Consider the following 22,559-nt stretch of genomic DNA (forward strand, 5'->3'; position numbering starts at 1 on the left):
TTTTAAATGGAGGCTTTACATTTCAAACGATGTCTGTATATTTTTAATCGGAGACTTTATCATTTAAATTTCGACCATGTTTCTTGAATTTGACGCTCGTTAACCTGCGATGGCACCCAGGTGACTATGCGGTGAAAACGTTGGCCGATACCGTTCGTGAGAAACGGGGTGTTAATTAGACGAATTACTGAATTAGCGGCGGTTTGTCCCTGGGAAAGCTACGGGTGTTCACTTTCATACAAGCTGCCATGAGAGTAGATCGCCACCCATTCAATTTCACTGCGATTCAATTCAAATTTCTTGAGCAACGCCGTTCGACGGTTTACCTGGATCGCGAATACGTTCTCTGTTTACACGGGACATCATTCGACGACACAGTTATTAACTCACGCTTGTGATTTTCCGCGTGCTAATTGGCCGATGGCGGCTTCGAACAATTGAATTTCCCAGTTTCGAAATAATTTATCAGCGTGGAGTACAGGTGATGAAAGGTGAGAATTGGAGTTTCTTACGATAAGTGTTGGCACTTCAAGCAATTATCATTTAATGGGTTTTCAGAGCGCATTGCTTCGCATTCGATGAATTACATTTTATTCCTTATGTATTATTACGTAAAATTATTAACCGAAATCCTAATTGAAAGTCCTAAAATTCAAAGGCATATTGCCCGTAAATAAAGTATTATTATTATTTTTAACCGACTTCGAAAATGAGGAGGTTACTCAATTCGACATGTATATATATATATATATTTTTTTTCGTTTCTGCTGCCCATTTGTATTGCTTCGTCCAACTGCCGAATCTCCTCTTGCTGTTTGCATCTCCATCTTTGCACGATATCATAATCATCCAACTATCCGATAATCCGTGAACTTACCTCCGAGGGAATCCGAGTTTCTCGCGTTTCATCCTCGACTCCCTATTTACCATTTTTGCAGAAGTTCGAGACTCGAGTTTTCCGCAGGATTTTTCGCCCACTTCCCGTGACTTATCTAGAAATCATAGGCCTAGCTGGGCAGCGCCTATTATTACCATCGAGATAAGGGTCGTGGAACGATGTCGACGGATCGTACCAAACGCTGGGCGAGCGTTATCAGCGCGATCGTGAATTACGAGGCCCACTTGCTAGACTGATTGCTCGGTAGACTGATTTCCCCTTGCCAAGTCCCGCGTTCCAGATACTAAACCGACGCCTAATGCTAGGGAATAACTTTTAACCGACGCGCGCAAAGCTAGGTCGCCCCCTGGTGCCCTAACCGCCGATACTAACCCACCTACGCCGCGTCTGGACGCTGATTCTCGTTCATTTCGAATAATCGTCCGAGTAGCGAACGAAATTTGCACGAGTATGGCGGATTCGATTTAATTTCAAAATGGAAGTCGACCGTTTCACTCCGACGCGGTGAAACTCGTGGCTCTTTGGGCGACAAACATGTATTAATTTGGGTCAATTGGAGAGGAGGGTGTAAATATTATACATTTGGGTTAAGTATCATGTGTACGGCGAACACTTTGTGATACGGATGGAAAGAGGGAGAAAGTTAATTTGAATTAATTGGAAGGAACTGGAGATGTCGAGGTTATAGTAAATCGACGCGGGAACACACACGATTTATTTAAATGTTCGCTTTTATTTCTCTGTGTATATATTTATATAATATGTAGGAATCAAATGACTTTTAAACGATTTGCAGCTCGACAACGTATATTTTATTGTCTGACTTTTACAACTGTCTCGACCGAACTGGACTCCGAATTATTATAAATAACAAATCACACCGCGTATCCACGCAACCATTGCATTCACGGATACACTCACACGCTTACCCTCGTATTATACATATATCACGCTCCTACAATATAAATAAGAAGAGGAACAAAATTAAATGTAACAAAAGTAATTTATACGATTGGAATAGTAGTAGTCTCACTTTCTCAATAAAACAAACGATCACTTGTATTTAATATATTGAAACAGGTTGAATGTATATGTTTAAGATCTGGTTCACAAGCACATAAACGTAAGATACACTCAATCAGTGATGGGCAAAACCCTAGCGTTTGAATAAATCTGAAGTTCGCCGATATGATTGTCCCGTTTCCTCTTTAAAATATTTTCCAGAGAAGGAAACGAGACGAGCACATGGGTAAACCATGATGGTTTTGCTCATCTCTTTTTAATTTAAAAATGGATTCTGGTAACTGGTTGAATCTCAGCACGTGGTTCATTATAGTGAGATTATTACGACTGCATTATGAATTGTAATTATTTATTTACTCACTCAGGATATCTCAAAATGCGATTATTTCAAATGATCAGGTCGCAACGATTAGCGGTTCTTAATTGCTCGAACGCGTGCGTTTCCGATCCCGGCGGAAAGAAACACAGCGAAACGGGGAGGAACTTCTGGGAATGCGGTTGGAAGATTAGCCTAACTTACTTCGAAGGCGTACCGGATAACATCGCGGCGTTAGAAACGAACGAAAACGTTCCCATTTCGACGCGGTTGAAATTCTTTGCGTGCCGCGGCGTTACGTGAGCCCCGGGAATCGGTCCGTAATTTGCAGTAAAAGTGAGGCAATTAACAGCCGCTCGCGATCGACGTTACGGTGAATCGCATCTCGGAATAACGTTTTTTTGGTCACGGAGCTCCCTAGGCGACCGATAAACGACGAAAGCGTAACACGTTGGCTGCCAAGTTAAAACTCGCGAAAATTGTTACAAAGTTCAAATTATGTCTCGAGACTCTCGAAGATTACATTATTTAACGTTTATCGTAGCATTGAATTTTTTAACGTCACCGAATTGACGAATCCTATTCATATTTATTTTCGTTATCATTATCACTCGTCAAGATGGACCGTTATTCAACGATTATGCAACATTGTCCGCGAAAGGTGGGAACAGCGTTGTTCTCTATAAATGATCAGAAGCCGGACGTGTCGCGGATTTTAATTTATGCTATCTCGAATGTACGGGGGCAAAGGCGACTCGGCAGGTACGGTTAACCTGCACGTGCAAAAGTAGGCAAATCAAATTTAAATCGGAAGAGGCGAGAGGAAAGATGCGGTCGGAGAAATCTGGCGTTCTGGGTCATCGTTTGGACTCGCTGTTGTTCGTTGGTCCTGATTCCTACGAAAAGGAGCGCAGGAGGACTCATTTTTCCAAGGAGATTTTTTTCGATGGATATTTAACCGGTTACGTGGGTTTCGAGGGCCGAAAAAAAAACACATTTTCTATCAATTCTTTCAAACACACTCGATAAATTACTCGATGAATATTATTCCACCTGACGTTGTTCGAAAGAGTAACATTCGAACAATGTGTAATTAACCCTTTGCGCTCGAGGCATTTTTCTATAAAATCAAATCCTGTCAATTTTTATAATAAATTTCTGCGAAACCAAAACCTCTACTTCGAAGAAAAACATCTACGAACATTCATGACTCAATGTATTATTATTTCAATTAATAATTAGCTGTATCCTGATGTAAGTGAATTTGAAATTGTACGTTCACAAAATCACTTTAAAATTACATATGTCGCCCTAGAGGCGCCACCCGAGTGCAAAGGGTTAACAAGCTCGAGACTGACCTTGTGCAGTTATCGTAGAGTTCGTGTATTCTCCGATGTTTCTCGACGAGCTTCGAACGTAGAGAAGGACAACGACAGTAGCGAGAGCTAATTTTCGGCGATCCTTAAAATAAAAAACAAAAAGACTATCCTCGTGGTAGGATTCTCCAGGGAGAAATGATTCGACGTCTACGTACAAGACACATAGATTAATCGGCACTCCTTGGAAGATTCTTAAGCTTCAGTCCAGACTAGACGAAACGCGTAATCCGAACGTGGTGAAATAAACTTAAGGCTTCTCGGCGAGCGTTAAGCAGGCCGCAAGGAACACGAGTCGCAGAAAGCTAAGCCAATAAACCGTAAAACAAACACCTGATACTCGTTTTGTCTATTTACCTTTTACGGCTTGGAGGTCTTCGTTCTGTTTTCGCCGTAACCATGATTACGGTGTTTGCACACCTCGCGGACAGGCTGCGTTTATCGGTCGACTAGGTTTCCCGTACCACCGTGCAATTCCGTTCGAGTTCCGATGTTAAAAACGAGAAATAGAACGAGCGAGGTTAATTAACGATAACATATGCGTACGGGACGTCAACTTTCTCGTCCGTAAATGCGTCCCATATTTTTCTTTTCTTTTGCAACGTTTTATCTGGTTCACCGATCGAATCTAGGTTATCCAAGGCTACCTTTAATGCGTTTCGGAACTATTCGGCGTGGTTTAAGGAGGAAGATCACCTAGAAGAAAAATGCATGAAAATGAAAATTTCTTTTGTTTTTTTTTTGTGTCAAACGGAAATTACGACCTCCATCTTTCCCGCCTATAGGAGATTTTAATTGTGAGGTGCTCTACAAATGCGCGTCACACTCGACTCAATTTGAATATTTCTTGTTGAAAAAATTTGTTGAGACTACTCACATATCTATGAAAATAGGCTAAAAAGTTCGATAGAATTTTTTTAGACCTCCTAATTCAGGATACCTCCTTAACGCTAGGTTTACGGTGCATGGTCGTTTTGGCACGGTTAAAATTCTAGAAATTTTTTGCAAAGCATTACGTCGCCAATAGAAATCTGATAAGAAGTCTGCGTGATTTATAAAATCGAACCGTTAATTATCGGTCAATTTTCGACGTTTCCCAACGTTCCAGTGCTCGAGTTGAACACGTCGAGTCTTCTTATGGAACGTAAAAGTTCGTGCGGTCCAGACACCGAGCTCTCGCGCGACAAAAAGGGAATTTAAATATCCATAGAAAAAAACGAAGGCGAGCTCGGTGTCGATGCCGGGGGAACATTCTGTCCCCGAAAGGAAAAAAAAAATATGAGAGAACGCGTGTTCGAAAATGTCGGCAGGTGCCGCCGACTGGTCCAGGAAAAAGGAGATAAAAATGGGCTAGGGATGCGAGCCAATGCAGATGCAGGCCAATGCAGATGCACATGCACCAGATGCAGTTTACAGATATCTCTAGCGATACTTTTATTCGATGTTCCTCCCGGTGTGTACCTTCTGGTTCGCCGTCCCCTACAGCGTTTCAATTTATATCGACACGACCGTGTCGATTGTTGCGAACGTTGCCTGGAGTGCGGCGATTCGATATTCAAATTGGCGAGCAGCGCGGCGCGTGAAATTAAAAATTCCACGACTGTCTCGATCAGAAATCACGATGTTAAAAAAAAAAAAATAGACTCCAACGATGGAATAAACAACAGAGGAACAAAATTATTATGACAACAGTAGAAAGGAAAGTAAGAATCGTATGGAAAAAATTTCCATGAATTTTCTTTCGTACGTAATCGAATGTAATCGAGCGATCGAAACTGGGCGAACGCGCGCGGAAGTCGAAGCACAGATTCGATCGTGACGGAAATAAGAATAAAGGATTCACCTAACTTGGCGAAAAAAAAGAGCAGCGCTAGACACCGGATGATGCGAACAATAGACCGGAAGAGATGCCGGTGGGACGCGTGGCGGTGTAAAGCTAAACGATTCCTGTTTTCACCGCTCCTAACATGTAAACAAAATTTAACACAAGACAAAATAATACCATAATAATATGTAATAGTATATCCTACAAGAGTCCACAGCATCCTCGCTTGAGATTCGACTAGCCGTTTTAATTCACCCTTGGACACCGGTTGTTGCGCGTTTGTTCCGCCTAAAAATAGCCTGGTCTGCCATTTAACACTTTAACTGCCGCGTGTGCTTTATTGATACATACTAAACGTTCTTTTTGCGTCGTGGGTTGCAACACGTCGCACAACTCGATGCTTGTGTATCTCCTATCGTCTCTGCTCTCGTTTTTCCATTCTTCGGTATCTCAATGATACGTGGTTTAAAAACAAATTTTCAAGCGTGAACAGTCTCCAAACCCATGGTTCGAGCAGGCATGGGAAACCTGATTAGATAATTAAGTTAATTTCAGATCGACCTCGGAGTTTGAATCGACAATTTCGCTCACGCTTTACACTCTATCTAACATTTTCATAATTTCGGGCGGCGTGTACCACCGGTGGTTCACGCTCGCGTGTCTACCAGATGGCGTGCACCAACGCGCCGCCCCATGGCGAGAAACCGCTGTTAAAAACTAAACTCCTGAAACTCTCGAATTTTAGAGTGCACTATTCCATTGTGCTTTCTTCTAGAACCTTGTTTCGCTTAAAATGGGGAGGGGAGGGCTCACGAAAGACTTGGTACCAAAGGAACCAAGGAATTTTCTGTATACAACATTTTCCGTAATATTTACAACGAAACCAAAGGAGAGGACGTATTGACCCTTTATAGGTCACTAGTACTCGTTGTTGCCACCAAGGAAGGGGCGGGAATTTTGTATTTTCAAGCTTACGGTGTAAGTAAATGGATTATGAGAACAAAAAAAAAAGTGAAAAAAAATGCAACTGGGAGTTCTGCCCTACGAAGGGTTAAGTTTCACTGTCGTCGATTCCAAGTACAAGTGTAAACATGAAAAATCCCCAAATGTCTCGATAATGGGACCACCCTAGAAACATGCCCTACAAGATGCAACAGGTTTCATCCCGATTGGTCAAGCCATCTCGGCGTAATCGAGTAACAAACAAAAATATATATACATGTCGAATTGAGTAATCTCCTCCTTTATCGAAGTCGGTTAAAAAGCAAGCGTCCGTTTAATCGAAGAACCCAAAACATAAAAGATTTTTGAAAGAAATCGGAATATACGAGGATATACTATAAGTGAAATTAGCTTGCAAATTATGTGTTAGCCGCTGATGACCCAAGGGTTGATGCGACTGTTAAATAAAAAAAAAAACAAAAAAAAACCAAAGGTGTGTCGTCACCGAGAAGTTCACCTACCGCGTCTTTTGGCCGGACGCATTCGACGGCACAAGTAGCTAGAGAAAAAGACCGACGAGAGAAGTAACCCCTGAAAATTCGACGATCAAACGGAGGCATCGCTAACGCGTTTCTCCTTTCATTTTCAGCCGGGGCGGTAGTGATCGTGGCCTCGAAGCGAGTCCTTTTACGGCGGGGACGAGCATCGAAAGCGGCGACCATCCTCCCTTCTCCATCCTCGACTTTGGCCCACAGAGACGAAAGGCACCAGGCCGTCCAGCGACCAGAACGTGGAAGGAAAAACGAGAAGAACCAGACCTGGCGAGAGAGAAAGAGAAAAAGAGAGAGAGAGAAAGAAACATCGGGAGTCTAGACGCCGCAGGTACAGTCAGCATGGAATAAAGGAACAGAGGCGAAAAGGGGATCGCAAACGAAGGATCCAGGGGAAGAAAGATCGTCGCGGGCCTGGACAGGGCCAGCTAAGACCGGGATGAAGTAGCACGGAGGAGAGGGAGATGATTTTGAGGGATATCGAAGTCGGGGGAAGGCCAGACGTCGATTCGTAGGAACCAGAGAGGCCTGATAAGAAGAAGAAGAAGATAACAGGAAGAAGATATCGCACGGTGGCGAGGTTTGAAGGGGAATTGGGGAAGGTTGGAGCAGAGTATAGAAACGCAGAGGTAGCCGAGAAGACGCAGACCTAGGAAACTTGGAGTAGACTGCAAGACTGAGTAGAGTGGTTAAAAGTGAAGAGGCGCAGTGTCGACGGGACTCAAAGTTCGAGAATCTGGAGTAGAGTCAGGAAGAATCGTCTGCCAATAGGAAGCCTCAGGATCGACGAGACTCAAAGTTCAGGAAACTGGAGTAGAGTCAAGAAGAATCGTCTGCCAATAGGAAGCCTCAGGATCTTCTCAGGAAATTTCAGAGACCTCGAATAGAGCCAAAACAGACTAGAGTCGAAACAGACTAGAGTCGAAACAGACTAGAGCCGAAACTTGTTGAGTCCAGTCCGTGCCTGCGTAACGCACGAGAGGAATTGAAATCCTCGAGGGACCTACCCGAAGATTGATCTCGAGGGATAACGCAGACGGACTAAATGCCAGATAAAAGAAGGGCGGTGTAAGAGGGGCAGGGTGGGGTGGTGGGTCAGAAGAGTGGTCCAGGGAAGAGGAGGCTGCGCTCAGGGAGAGGAATGGGTGCCGGGATGGGCAGGAGCGGCACGAGCGGCGGCTTTCTCGAGGCCCTTCCTACGGGAACGCCGCTCCACGTGGCCATGCTCGGCCTGGACAGCGCAGGCAAGACCACCGCCTTGTATCGACTCAAGTTCGACCAGTACCTCAACACCGTGCCCACCATAGGCTTCAACTGCGAAAGGATTCGCGGTGGCATCGGCAAAGCGAAAGGTAAATCGAATTTATCCTTCTTCTTCTTCGTATCGGTCGTCGTCACGCCTCGACGTGAAATAGAATTCGAAAGTTCCTTAACCCTTTGCACGCGGATATCTCTTCCGAGGGGACATCGTATGATTTTCCACATTCTGTAACGAATATGTTTTCTCTCCTATAAAACCTCCTCTCCTATGGGTCGATTTGATCATGATTGTACTGCCATCATGTACAGTTTCAGGGTAGGTAGTTGATATCTCTCTCACTCAGGGACAGACGCACGATACATGAGATTGTTTTTATTCAGAAGCTTCTCATTAATGTAATTTTTATATATATATATATATCTGTTTATTTGTCAACTGTCAACTATTAGGTAGACTAGAAAGTAATATCGTTTCTTTTACATTAAATTCAAACAAATTTTTAATAAATTTCTATTTTTAATCAATTACGTCATCGTCCTCGTTATCAACAGCCTTTTGCCATCTAGTGTGCAAATTTTCAATACCTGATCGATAAAAATCAACGAGTTGATGAGTGATAAACAAGTATCTCAAATTGCAAGAACGACATTACCTTCCAGTCTACCTAATATCTTTGTTTACTATATGCTTTATTGCGTCAATTTTATAGTGGGTTATGCCCGTATATATACATATTGAAATAAATAAATACGGCTCCGAGTGCAAAGGGGCAATAACGCGGTAATTTTTGTACCCCGAGCAATCTGGCGTTCGATGTCCTTCCACTTCGAGGTCCGTACGAGGTCCACCCTCTTGTCCCAGCGATGGGCGGAGAAACGGAGGTATATAAATGCATTCCCCTATCGTGGTCTGTCGCAGGTGTGAATTTTCTCGTGTGGGACGTGGGCGGGCAGGAGAAGTTACGACCGTTGTGGAAGTCCTACACCCGATGCACGGACGGTATTATCTTCGTGGTCGACTCCTGCGACGCCGAGCGACTCGAAGAAGCGAAAATGGAGCTCACCAGGACGGCCAGGAGCCCGGATAACGCCGGCGTGCCCATTCTGATCCTGGCCAACAAACAGGATCTGCCAGGTAAGAGGTTCCTCGCGCGTACAGTGCCCGACAAAACGATCGCCCACCCAAGAGTATATCAATAGTATATCAAGAATAATTCTTCTTAAAACTGTGGCATATGAAACGAATTCTAAGAAATAGCATAGAATACGATACGATTACTCCTATTAAATATTCTAACCAATATCAAATTTACCGAAATGTGTAAATTATACACCGAAACAAAAAACCGCTACGAAAATGTATCAGGATTTATTTAACTCTAAATATTTCATGGTTGAAAAGCATTCTGGTTTCGTTTACGTGTTAGCGTTTGATTACATTGGTCGCTGAGCTATGAGATTAGTTTTGCGTCAATAATAAATTAGTTTCGCCTTTTCTGTATTCTAGTAAGTCGATTTTCAACCACTGTTGTTCAATCTATGATCGAGGACCTGTAAGATCTTTTTCTCCGGCTAGATCTCGACACGTAGGAATAAACAGTTAACTGGTTAGCTGAACAGTTAGCTCCGAAAACGAAGTAGCTTCCATTTTTCAACTTACTATTTATTTAAACCGGACCACAGAGTTCTCGGTGACCGAATTCGGGAGATTACTCGGACGAGAAATTCTCGGACGTTGACTGTAACAGTTGGTGCCCTTGCTAGAAAATAGGAACGCTGTCGAAGTCTTAAGAATGTGGCGACAAGTGCCCGGGAAAACACTGCTGTATCGAAGCGTAAGGCTTCACCGAGAAGACTGCGAGTGCACTTGACCGCGATTCATAGCGAACACGTTTAGATTCCGTATCACGGACTTGATCGAGTAGCCATGTTTCTTCAAAGTTTCTTCAAATAGTCTCAAAAAGTGCGCTTAACTGACCTCTTAAACGAGATCGATTTGTAAACAAATTTTACAGCGTCGACTGCCGGACTGAAGCTCGTCAAAATTTCTGCGAAGTCCGTTCCTAACCCTTTTTCCTGAAATTCGATTTTTGTAACCAGAGAACATTTTGAACATTTTCCAAAGAAGGAAACAAGACAAACAAATCGACAAACTTCAGATTTATTCGAAGCCTAGGGTTTTACTCATCATTCTGTCCATCAGATAATCATCTTGCATTTATGCAACGATTTTAAGCAATTATATCTAGACCCGGCGAGTATTCGTATAAATTACCAGGAAATTATTTCATACTTTTTACCTCAATTCTAATCTTTTTCGAAATCGGTTATATTTTCTTTTTTTCCAAAAATTATTCCATCTACCCCCTTTTCTCAACCGCCTGCTTTCGATCTGACCGATCAAACCGTCCGACTCGTTGTCCGCAGGTGCCAAAGAGGTAGGGGAGCTGGAGAAGCACCTGGGGGTCCTGGAGCTGGCAGGAATGCCTGGTAGCGCGTGCATCAGGGTGCAGCCCGCTTGCGCGATCACGGGCGAGGGCCTCCACGAGGGGTTGGACACGCTGTACCAGCTGATCCTGAAGCGACGCAAGCTGGTGAAGCTGAACAGGAAGCGGGCCAGGTAGGCCAGGGCTTCGGAGGACTGCACGTGCGTCTTCTGATATTGTCAGTCGCGGACAGTCTCTCCTTTGACGACAGCCACGCCTTCCACGGTGTCTTCTTCCTCGTCCTCCTCGTCATCGCACGACGGTGACGACCGGGAGGTGCTCGAGTGAATGTGCGCTCCTCTTCACGTGGACAATTCTTTATCGTCGCGGAACGTCCCGGTGTTCACGACGATCGTTTCTGGACCAGCGTTGCTCGACCTGGCGGAGCGACAGGTGTCCTCGAAGACATCCATGTTGGAATCGAGCGGCGCGAGGGTCGTCAGAATTTTTTACGAGGGTCCTCTGTTTCTCTTCGAGGGAAGGTAGAGGATTTCTTTTTTTTTAGAGAAAAGGCCTCGTCACCGACGAAAGGACGCGCGTTCCAGGTCTCGACGATGGATCTGGACGACGTCACCCTCGCGGTGTATTTTTTATCAAACCTGAACCGATGGACTGAAAAGAGACGTTCGAGGAACGTTATCGACGACCAAGATCGTCCCGATAACGAGGGTGTAGATAATTCTCCAAGACTGGAACGATAAACGAGGACTCGATCGCCTGAATCGCGGTGCTCCGCGACCGGTTGTTTATCGGACGACAACGAAACAAGTGCTTCTTCGCTGACTACATAGAAGCTCTATTTTACCAAATTCCGAATCACGGGGGGAAAACTTCACGACGACGGCGCGCGGAATATCGCCCGAGTCTCTCGACTCGTTATCGATAACGAGCTCGTTGCCGCCCAATTTTCGCGCCTCGGATCGAACGCAAGAACGGGACGCCGCCTATTTTGTTACCGAGGATCGGAACATCGACGAGAGGTTCAGCAATAGCGACGGCTTCATCGCTGATAACGATGACGTCGAGCCCTGTTAACGCATTCGCGACCGCTGACGTTAATTCGTCTATTCGCGAGGTCTATTTACGCGTGCCGCAACGTGTTATCGTCGCTTCCTAGACAAATTGATACGCGGCCGACGTTTCGCGATTTATAACGTTAGAGAAACTCGTTCTTTAACGAAACTTTTCCAAAGTACGGGACTTACGACGCTCTGGTAACTAAACGTAATAACGACAAGTCATCCGTAACGAATACGGTCTTATAGATGAAGCATATAATCATTTATAGAATATGTAGATATATATATGTGTGTGTATTTACAGGATGTCACACCTAGACCACCTGAATATCTCTCTCAATTTCGCTTATAAATTCATGTTTCTTTTCTATCGTTTTATGTAGCTGATATTAAAATACGCTTCGTTCAAATTGCATGTAAAACATTTGTTGAAATTAATTGTAAAAGATGTAAATGGGAAAGACGGAGCCATGCGAATCCTTTGGGGGAGCATTGTAATAAATACAATACAAATATTTGTTGAAATTGTCACAATTGAAACACATATTCAGGTGGTCTAGTTTAGATGTGACACCCTTTATAATATAACATTATATATCTATTGTATGTATATGTGTATATATATATATAATAGATGACTTGTTGTTATTATATACGTAATAATTCTTAACTCTTAAATCAGAATAATTGAATTGGACTAAGGTTTTCGGCAACCGGGAAATTCTTCATGTTGGCGCGGTCGCGAATGGGTTGATAGCGACAAACGGATAGGTCCATGAACGGATCGAAGCGAACGAGTCGCGAGGACAGTTGGATTTGAGTGGCGGCCAATTTTCTACGATTCGCGAACGGTCTACGATTTTTTTACCGGACTCTGAACGAGTCGGACAGGATCCCGTTAGACCGCTCTTGGTACGCGGGGGAATCTCTAACAATCATAATCGATTATCATACTAGAGGAATGCTCGTAGTACGCGTCGATAGTCGTTGAGGTGGATCGCGGACATAGGAGTCCCAGCGGTGACCGTGCCTCTCCAGATTTTTGCACCTTTATACGTTGTACGCGAGAAGAAACCAGGATGTCCCGTCGTGGCCTCGCTCGAGACGATTTTTTGTAAAACTAATGTGATAACAGAACCCTCAACCCCAACCCTAACCGGTAACTAGCGTATCGCGCGTGCATACGCGCGAGTCCGTATATTTGTACTCGTCGTCCGTCGTGCTGCGTAGCTCGGGAAGACGAGAGACGAGCTCTCGCCGCAGAGGAGGCGAATCGATCGTTTTGAGCTTTGCTCGGAAACCATACATATCTCGAGGGTGTCTGAACGGGTGCTACTCTCGACGATCGTTGAATCAAAAGCGTAATATATCGTTTGTTAGGATAGCTAATTCGTTGCGTTTGAATTTGTCAAGGCATGTCCAACGGTCGGTCCGTCGCGGGCAACCGTCTCGAACGAACGAGCTAGAACTCGCGATTTTCAAGCGCGAATGCGATACACCGATAATGATACACACTTGTTTATTGGTAAACTTGTTAATACCGCGACAATCGCGGCACGTGTGGTTCGTTTTACTATTCGTGCCGCGGCATGTATTAATAGCGCGCCAGAAGAATGAACACGAGCCGCCTCCGTTCGAGTATCAACGCGTAGAAGCGTTCGCCTCGTCCACGCCCGCGGCATCTAAAAATAATCCAAGGTTTGGAAAGGGCGTGCATCGATAAGTACGCCATTTTGTCACGGGAACGCCTAACCAAATAATGCACAACTAGAGTCCCGGTAGCGTATTCATTCTTCTTGGCGTGTCATTGATATACATATCATTTTATTACATAGAGAAATTATTCTTCTGCTTGTCCTTAATATTCACATTATATTACTATCCCGCGATCGCTGTTTGCCCGCAAGGGCGTCGAGTTGAACATGCCTGCGTTAGTTGTTCGAGAATACCTCGAACGGTTTATGCGAGTTTATACGTTGCTTAGCGGAAAGTATCGCGGTTTGAAGGGTTTCTAGGCTAGACCCGTTCGGTCGAGGTTTTATTGCCGATCTTTTCCAAGTTCGAGCGAAGCGAAAGAGCTCAAAACGGCGGCAGCTTGCATTTCTTGCCAGTGTGTACCCTCAGCGGCCTCTTTAACATACCCGCTTCCGGTGTGGGCAGTTGTTATCGATGGCAGATATTTTTTAACCGTTGGATCGGCGTGGTTCAACGCAAACTCTGTAATCAGCCACGGTGCAGTATCGTTATCTGACCCTTCGAGTTGTCACCTATTCGCGCAGCAGAAACGGGATATTACCGGTAATACGCACCACTGAAGTTCTGCGACTGAACCGATAGCCACCTTTCAGGCATCGAAAAATATCGCCAGAGTTATGGAATAACTCCGAGCAAAGGTGTGCTTTTTCTTTTTGTTTCTAAACTTCTTATATTCGCGTGGACTTGTTATATTTTAAACGCGTTCCCGAAAATGTTCTAGCGAGTGATGTTCTCGTGGCTCTCCCTTCCTCCCAGTTTCTCCAATTTTCCTTCAACCATTCAAATTTCAATATTTGCTACGACGGTCCAAGCTTACCGTGGATTTCCCCCAAAATCAAACCAGGAAGACTTACCAAAAATATTTGTTATCAGAACACACACTCTGATCAAGATTAATTGGATCATCTATGGCCACCATTTTGAGTATCACAAACACAACTGGCAAACACGAACGACGAATGAAGGGATCTTCGAATGATTCGAAAGGATTTTTCGTTCCATGATTTCTAACTAAACGAAAATCCAAGAGGGAACTCAATCATCGTATAGAATCGAACACGCGGAGCGCATTGTCGTTGCGAAGAAGAGGACGAGCCGTGACGAAATGGAACCTGTTTCTTCACAGTTCACACTTTATTGCTTGGAATGTTCCGCGGTTTCTTAGGACACACTTTCCGGACTCCAAGTATGCACGCGGAACGGCTACCGAAGATTTATCGCTTCCAGTTGCGCCTCTCGAACTTCCGCCGATGTTATTTTCAATTTCAACGTACGTTCTATAACCATCAAGGATCAACAGTAACGTTACGTACTCTACGCGCATATCCCACAGGATGGAACAACGATGAAACATTTTTCGGCTGTACCTTATTTACGAGAAAATGCCGCGATTACGCAAGTATGGACGCTGCATTTTTGGTATTTGTAAATAGTTTCACTATTGCGCCAGGCTGCATCTTCTTCTTGCTTTACTTTCACTTGTTGCGACCTACCATATACGGTCATAACGTTCTTCCACAGGCGCGCAAGTTCTGCTGTACAACTATATAAACGAAGTGCTGTTATATTGGGTATTCCAAAAAAATATTGTAACTCCTTGAAAGGGGTGGTTCGGGAGGTGATTTGAAACAATTTTTTCCTTAGCGAAAATGTTATCCGAGGCTTCGTTAAGGAGATATTAACAAAAATACCCCGACCAATCAGAGCTCGTGTATACCGTTGGAATCACCCCTTTCAAGGTGTTGCAACATTTTTGGGACACCCTGTATAACCGAAGTGCTATTATAAATTCATTTCTTAAAGAGGCTACGATTCAAGTATCCTTTCTCTAGTAAATTATAACGCTATTTCTCCATCGATGCAACGATTGTATGCAAAAATTATCATTAGCGCGACTAATTAAACGATGGAACTTTCAATTGGACCGAAGACAGACGAAGAGCAATGAAAATTTCACACACGATTAGAATCTGATTTCCATCTTTAAAAAAAAAAAATGAAGCGTTGCGCTGATTCAACGGTGATTCCTAATGGAGAGCGTACATTATTTATCAAAGGTAAAAGCTCCTCCAAGTGAACTCTGGAACTTTCAGGTGAACCAACAGTCGAAGTCCACGGGAACCTCGCACAATGGGTGTCCGATATTTGTCGTTGAAGTCGCTCCCGTCTAAAACCAGCACAGTTGTCCAGGACCCAACATCCTCGTTGGAAGTTCGCCGAACACCACAGACCTTTCCTTTTCACGTCCGCCCCACTTCCAGCGTCGCCTTAACCCAGTTCCTCGGAACTTCCGGTGGCACCGATTGCCTCCACCGACAGCTGAATTACCACTAATTAACGCGTCTAATTAGCACGTCCCGGTCCACGCCAGCCACGGAAGGGTGTCGCGACGAGAACACACGATCCTCGCCTGTACGGATGCGACGTAAACAGAACGATATTAAACGAAAACTAGAGGGAATTCTAACGACTGTAATGAGTGACGATGCTAGTCGACCCGAGAATTAATCGAGGAACAGGAAAGATGTTAGGATGACGAGTACGTCTAGCGTACGCCAAAACGAACATTATATTCTAAGGACACTTTGTACATAGGCAACCCAGGCTGTAAGTTTCGCAGGATCTCTCCAGCCTAGTGGAATCCGAATTCGCAACTTCTCTACGTTCGGTTTCGAATTTTAATTACGTTTCGGTAACGATGCGGTCGATAATTGTTTATTTCTCTTCGAACGATTCACAATTTCGGTTTTTGTAACATATCAAACTTTCAGTAAGCTCCTCTATCGCGTTTTAATCGAAATCGAAAAATTTTCTAAATTAAGAATGAACGAAATTTAACGAATCGAAGATCAGGTGTATTAGGTTACTAGTCTCAGTCCTAATTCTGGTACACGCGAATTCCCGGGCCTGGAGTCAATCCTCGCAATATCTGTCGAGACGTGGTTGTTGTTTTTATATCGACTTGTCGTTCAAAATTCTATTGTACGCTATACTTGCCCTTGTTGTGTTTTATTATCATTCAATATTTTATCTCGTGCTTCGATCGATAGATTACATATTTATGTATTATACGTAGCGACGATTAAATAACCGCGGCGTAATCGAGCGCGGAATCGTAACGAGCGCGCCAAAAAATAATAATAAAAAAAAAAAGCAAAGCGAAATCGTCTTTTTACTGTAACGAGAACAATTATTATATCGTCGTTCGTCCCCACGCCGCTTGTATATTCGTATATCTGTGTAGTAGCCTCGCCCAATTTCTCGTGAGTGTGTGAGTACACCGGGTGAATGTTGATTATACAAGAACAAGCCCGTTCTGACCGAATGGATTCTTTTCGACTATCAGCGAGGATTTTTCCAAATAAATCAGCTAATTCCGTTATGTTTTAATCGAACGCTCGTTCTTTCAACCTGCCACGATCCTTGGCGAAAATTTTCGTGGACGGCGCGAGTCCCCGAGCCTTGAAATTACTGTCATCCAGCAAACAACGATCGACCGGCGTGTCGTCCGGTGCGCTTCGTCGAACGTTTCCTGGTTCTCCTGTCGTCGGGATACTTATTCATGCGGATCAGCCGGCACGAGCGACGGGGAAGGAAAGGAGCGAGAGCTCGTTGTTGTTTCGCAGCGGCCGATTATTGTTCTCTTAGGATAGAATGCACGGCACGTGGCGCACGGATGCGGCCATTTACGCCGTGCACGCACGATGAACACGCCTGCAGAAGGCTTCAAAGGAGCTCTCTGTTTCCAGGATCCAGGCAGTTTCAATGGGGGCCACCGACGCGAACTCTGGAAGGAGGATGGAGAGGGCTGGAGGTCGATTTTTACGCGATGCATGGGATCCCTCGTCGTCGATTCTTATTGTTGCTCTGAAAACTCGTTTGGATTACCTAAGGAACACGATACAGTAAACACTTATGCTTTAGTTAAGAGAAGCGTTTGGAGGGCTAGAGAAGTAATAGCTCAGCTATGGTAGGCTAGAGGGTACTAAGCTTAGCTATAGGAGAGCTAGAGGGTTGTAAGCTTAACTAGTGAGGGCTACAGAGTACTGAGCTGAGTTACTGAGGACTAGAGGGTACTAAACTCAGCTATAGGTGAGCTAAGCAACTTCGAATTTGCACGCCGTTTGTGGTTCTTCAAGTCGCTCCTCGAACTACCGCGATTTCCAAATTAGGAGATCTAGAGTGTACCAAGCTTAGCTACTCGAGTCTAGACAGTACTAAATTCAGCTAGAGGGGCCGAGAAGATACCAGAGTGATACACATAAATTCTCGGAAGGAGCGGTGGTAACGTAAGTTCACGTGTCGAAACGGCGCACGCGAGTCGTTGCCTTTCAACTTTTAAAGCTGCTCGCCAAAGTGCAGGAAACCCGCATCCACGTATCACGTAAGATGTTCCGAGTTAAAAATGAAAATTTAACTCGCAATGCTCGAGGAAACGGGCCGATAGAACGCTCCTCGCTCGCCACGGATTTCGATCGATCATTCTTCGTGCTCGTTTCGGCGATCAAGCAGACTGAAAAATAATCCCTTTCCTTTTCAAATGTACCCCAACGCTCTCAAAACGAGAGATTCGCTGGCTTCTCTATAGCTAAGCTCAGTTCGAAGCTGAACGCTAATTTCGTGTAGTTTCGTAAATCGAGATTCTGTATGCGAAAGCCAGACTGAAAATGGAACGAAGTAAACGAAACTTCCGTTCGCTGAGAACGGAACTTCCGTACGCGAGCGCTCTCGATTCGAGGGGATAGAGTTTTCATCCGGAAATCCCGTCGCGAACAAAGCATCAGCAGCATCCATAACTCCGGATTACTCTCGCGAAGAGGCTGGAGAATACTCGTGGCTTGTTCCTTCGCGTTCCCGTTTCTCAAAGGACCCAGCGAGAACAAGAGGCAACGCTGGCTTGTGAAACGGAAAAACCGTCGTAAAGGGGCCGCTAACGTTGCACGCGGAAAACAGAGGAAGAGAGACAGAGACGGCGAGGGGTAGGCGGTGAGTTTAGAAAGAAAGGAAGCAATTTCTCGAGTGGTGCGGTAAAAAATGGAATAGAGACAGAGATCGGGAAACGGTGATGAAGGTACGTCGAAAACGACACCGCGAACTGTCCTCCCCTTCGTGGAGAATCAATACCGTGCCAATATATCTCGCAAATAACACGCGTGAGCATGAAAAATAAATCAACGTGGTTGTTTCAAGATAATCACGTTCGAAAATATAATTGGAAACTTTCGTAAAAGTACGGTTCGAATCCTGGGCGGTCCAACCCCGGTTTTTCATGGTTGGATTAGGCCTGGCTAAAAATATAAGGAATGGAAAATTGCCTAAGGAAAAAAAATATGAATAAGACAGTGCAATAGAAAATAAAAGGAGGGAATAGTCAGTAGAGCGAGTAGTCCCCCAGCTAGCACTATAAACTCAACAAAGAAACGAGTAAGGCCGATCGCACACGGGCGCAACTGATCAGTTTCAAACCACTCTGAAACTAGTTGCATGCGACTAGGTAAAACAAAGATAGTGGAGTAGGTAAAACAAAGAGCGCAAACGGTTTGCAACACTAATTTCAAATCGGTTGCGCCGCGTGCGATCGGCCTAAAGGTGTCGCCATTACGCGTCAGCTAATCGAACTGCTTCGCCAACTCCCGAGCAACGAACTGTACTTACCAGCTGTATACCGGAAGGAATGGCTGTCATTTCCGCGTAAATCGGGCGCCGCGAAGCCCGGATTTTGCGTACTTCGAGGAGACCTTTCGAGATTATCCCCATAGCAACGAGAATTGCTCGATAGCAGACTGGCTAGGGTACTCTTCAACGAGCCAACCTCTCCAACCTTCCCTCTTCCCTTTCGCTTGATCGTCCGTCTGTTTTCAACCCTCGCGCCACCAGGGGAACTTCCTCTCGTTTTCCTTTTTTTTCTCTTCTCTCTTTTTTTTTTTTAACACGCACATCGACCCTCGCCGCGTGTACTTTATCCCTCGCCACGTTCCTCTGGTCCTCCTGCGCTATATTATTCACCATTCAGCTGTCCGTGAACTCTCCGCGACTAGAGAGGGCCTTTTGTCTCGCGCGCCACTCATCTTCGTGCGCGTTCGAAACGCGGCTGCTTTTGGATTACGCCAACGTCTATGGCTTTTTCACCACCTTGTCTCCTTCCTGTCCTCGTTTTTGCTCCTCGGTCGACGAGGGTTCGGGACGGTGTTTCTCGAACCGGAGGGCGCGAAACCAGGCGCGATACAAAATTTTCGATAATCGACGCGTTCGAGGCCAGGCAAAAACTCATACACAATTTCTGCAGAGTTACATTTCGTCTCGAGACCATCGAAAATCAAATAAATTATCGTTCGTCGCAGGATTTAATTTTGTAACGTTCCTAAATTCACGAATTCCTTCCAGTAACGTTGATTCTTTCCATGTCGAAATATAACAGGTGTCCAGTGTAATTAGTTCTTATGAAAGATTCTTTCAAGAGACAGAAACGCAAAAAAAATCCAAGTGTTTCGTTTAATTTTGGTACTCAGTGTATCGTATCTAATATTTTTATTATTATTATTTCGCTGTATTTTTTCACTGGTTGAACATTATTATTCTACTGTATCGTTGCACCGTCTTCGACTAATCGAATTACTCAACGTAATATCAATAACGTGGTGCGCGAATCGAAAGTTACACGTGCCCACAGAGAGTTAATTGTAAAAATCAGAGAGATCGCGGGGTCCGATAGGACGACGCGCATTCAGCCAGACTACAACGCGTCGTTCGCGTACGTATTCGCCGTAGAAAGTTCGCATGCAACGACGTAATTACCGGAAGGCTCGTTAGACGACGGCGTCGCGATGCTCCCGATGCGCGAACATTGTGTCGTCTCCGTAACGCGGAACGCGTAAGTGCGCGTCGGCAAAAACTGTCGCCGTTAGCGCAATACGCGATTCTCGACGGGGAATCGGCTCGGACAAGGTTGCCCTTTCAGAGAAAATGGTATCTTTGTGGCGAGTTTGTATCGACGAGTCTTCCCGTGGAGATATCTACCGCAACGTTTCGTTTAATTGATCGGTTGAGGTAGTTTTCCATGGATTTATTTAACACGTGCGGCTCCCATTTGTGTTTCTCGCCCATGAGGCGGCGCGGTGGTACACGTCATCTGATAGACACGCGAGCGCGAACCACCGGTGGTACACTCCGCCCAAAGGGACACACAAATGTGAACCACCGGTGGTACACGCCGCCCGATGAAGAAGTTCGACTTTTCATTATAAATATGTATACGAATAAGCTCATACGTGCGTATATTTAGAGTACAAACATACACTTGGAAACACGAAACAAATTTCTTCGATAGACATATAGGGTACGAATATTTACGGGACTGCCTGTATGAATCATACAAGCCTATTTCGATTTAAATTGATCAATCAAGGTTTACCCAACAGTAACGCTTTACAAAAGTTTCCAATTGACGATTTCCGACCGTTGAACGCGACCATCTCGAAACAACCACCATACGTACGTATCTATAGCAGCACAAAGAAATCTTTTGTAAATTTAACAAGCTGAAGGCATACGCGAGAGTGTAATAGACGGCATTCGAGGCGTTTAGATTTGATGTCAGACGATCCAGAAATAGTCATTTGTCTACCAACGTAGGAGAGAACGAGTACCGAGCATAATTGCCGGAAGAGGGTGATCAGAGTCGTCGCTTTGCATTCGAGATACTCGAAGGAAGTCTGCGTCGAGTATTCTCATCTGCAGAAGTAAACAAAAAATGAAAGAGAAAGTAATTATCCTTTCTAAATAATGCCGTCTACAAACCTGACGTTTTCGGTGCCGTTTCCCCCGCCTTTTTAGATTCCGAAGCGCGGCGCGGAAAGAAACACGAATTATTCAACGAGCAGATCTTTTCACAGAAAACCGTTCGGCGAGTGTTCTTCAGACGCGAATGCTTTCCTCGGATCACCGTGGAATAAATGTGCAGGCATCGTTTGAGTGTGGGCGGCGCGCCACGTGCACCGCGTGCGAATATATTTAGATGCGCACATGTGCGTACAGTTGCGACGGAAAGTGCAAACAAGAGGACGCTTTGTGTACGCCGAAGAAGAAACTTTGGTTTCGCGTGTCAGGCCCGCGCGTGGTACTCGACTCGACGGCGCTAATTATTCTTGCCAATTCCGAGCACTTTTTCGATACACGGCAAAAGGAGAGATCGAAGACAGTTTTCGTTTTCATTATTAATTAACTAATACGATTATTTTCTGCGCGCGGTGGCGCGGTGTGAAACGAGTTCCCGCGCTTCCGGTTGCCAGGAAGCGGCAAACTTTTAAAATAGAAGAGAGCGATTCGAGATCTCAAAGAGAGAAGACGTATCGCTACAAGTCTCTAAGTTTATCGTTGAATTATTATTAAATCGTTAAAAGTTAAAGTTTGTTAATAAACGTTATATATAGTTTAACGTGGATTCTCGTGTTTCAACCCTCCGGCGTAACAATATGACCAAGTATTTTTGCAACCCTCTGTGGGCACGTGTAATTGACATTTCGTTATGGTAGTTCCCCCGTGAATTTATTTAACGGAGAATTCTAACGAGTATCTTCGCTTGATTATTCTTCCATTAAATATGAATCGAAAGAGTGCGATTAAGTATGAAATATGAACTATCTCGAGGCAACTATTTCGGATCGGAGGCAGCGGTGCCCGATGCAATTATAATTTTTCCTCGTTCAAGTCGAAGACGTTGTTTCGAGTATCGAGTACGAACGAAGACGCTAAGAGCTCGTGCTCGCCCTTGCCACTGCCCATCAAGTTTAATGAACCTAATTAACCCGAATGTGCAGCCAGGAGGGGAGACAACTTAGCGCTAGGTTCGCTGACCCAAAAGTGGGGGAGATTACCAGCGGCCAATTTAACTTTGTTCAATTGAAAACGGACGGACGAATCCTAAATAATTAATTTGTTCATTCGCTGCTACTTGCGAACTACCGTTCTTAAACATTTGTCCACAGTTCTTGTATGTAATATAATATATAAATTATATACAATTGTGTATGTATATATACAATCATAAAATTATATAAATGTATATAATATATATTGCATGCACAATAATGCATGAAATAATTATATACA

The 22,559-nt window shown here is 44.5% G+C and overlaps 1 protein-coding gene and 1 long non-coding RNA gene across 2 annotated transcripts in view; one reads left to right on the forward strand and one right to left on the reverse strand.

The window, feature by feature from the left end:
- The window catches only part of LOC128877932 (ADP-ribosylation factor-like protein 4C), a 30,665-nt gene extending 13,824 nt beyond the window's left edge, over positions 1–16,841 (forward strand). The window contains exons 2-4 of the mRNA XM_054125616.1: positions 7,030–8,283; positions 9,111–9,326; positions 10,619–16,841. Of these exons, the coding sequence (XP_053981591.1) occupies positions 8,073–8,283; positions 9,111–9,326; positions 10,619–10,815 (624 nt within the window). The 5' untranslated portion in view covers positions 7,030–8,072 and the 3' untranslated portion in view covers positions 10,816–16,841. The remainder of the gene's footprint in view (positions 1–7,029; positions 8,284–9,110; positions 9,327–10,618) is intronic.
- LOC128877934 (uncharacterized) lies at positions 11,168–22,497 on the reverse strand. Its single transcript, XR_008457319.1, has 2 exons — positions 19,107–22,497; positions 11,168–17,339 (listed from the first exon to the last, which is right to left on the reverse strand). It is a non-coding gene; the product is annotated as an uncharacterized LOC128877934 (long non-coding RNA).
- Positions 22,498–22,559: the final 62 nt, after the last annotated feature.

Source organism: Hylaeus volcanicus, chromosome 6 (assembly GCF_026283585.1).
Source record: "Hylaeus volcanicus isolate JK05 chromosome 6, UHH_iyHylVolc1.0_haploid, whole genome shotgun sequence".
Classification (NCBI taxonomy): domain Eukaryota; kingdom Metazoa; phylum Arthropoda; class Insecta; order Hymenoptera; family Colletidae; genus Hylaeus; species Hylaeus volcanicus.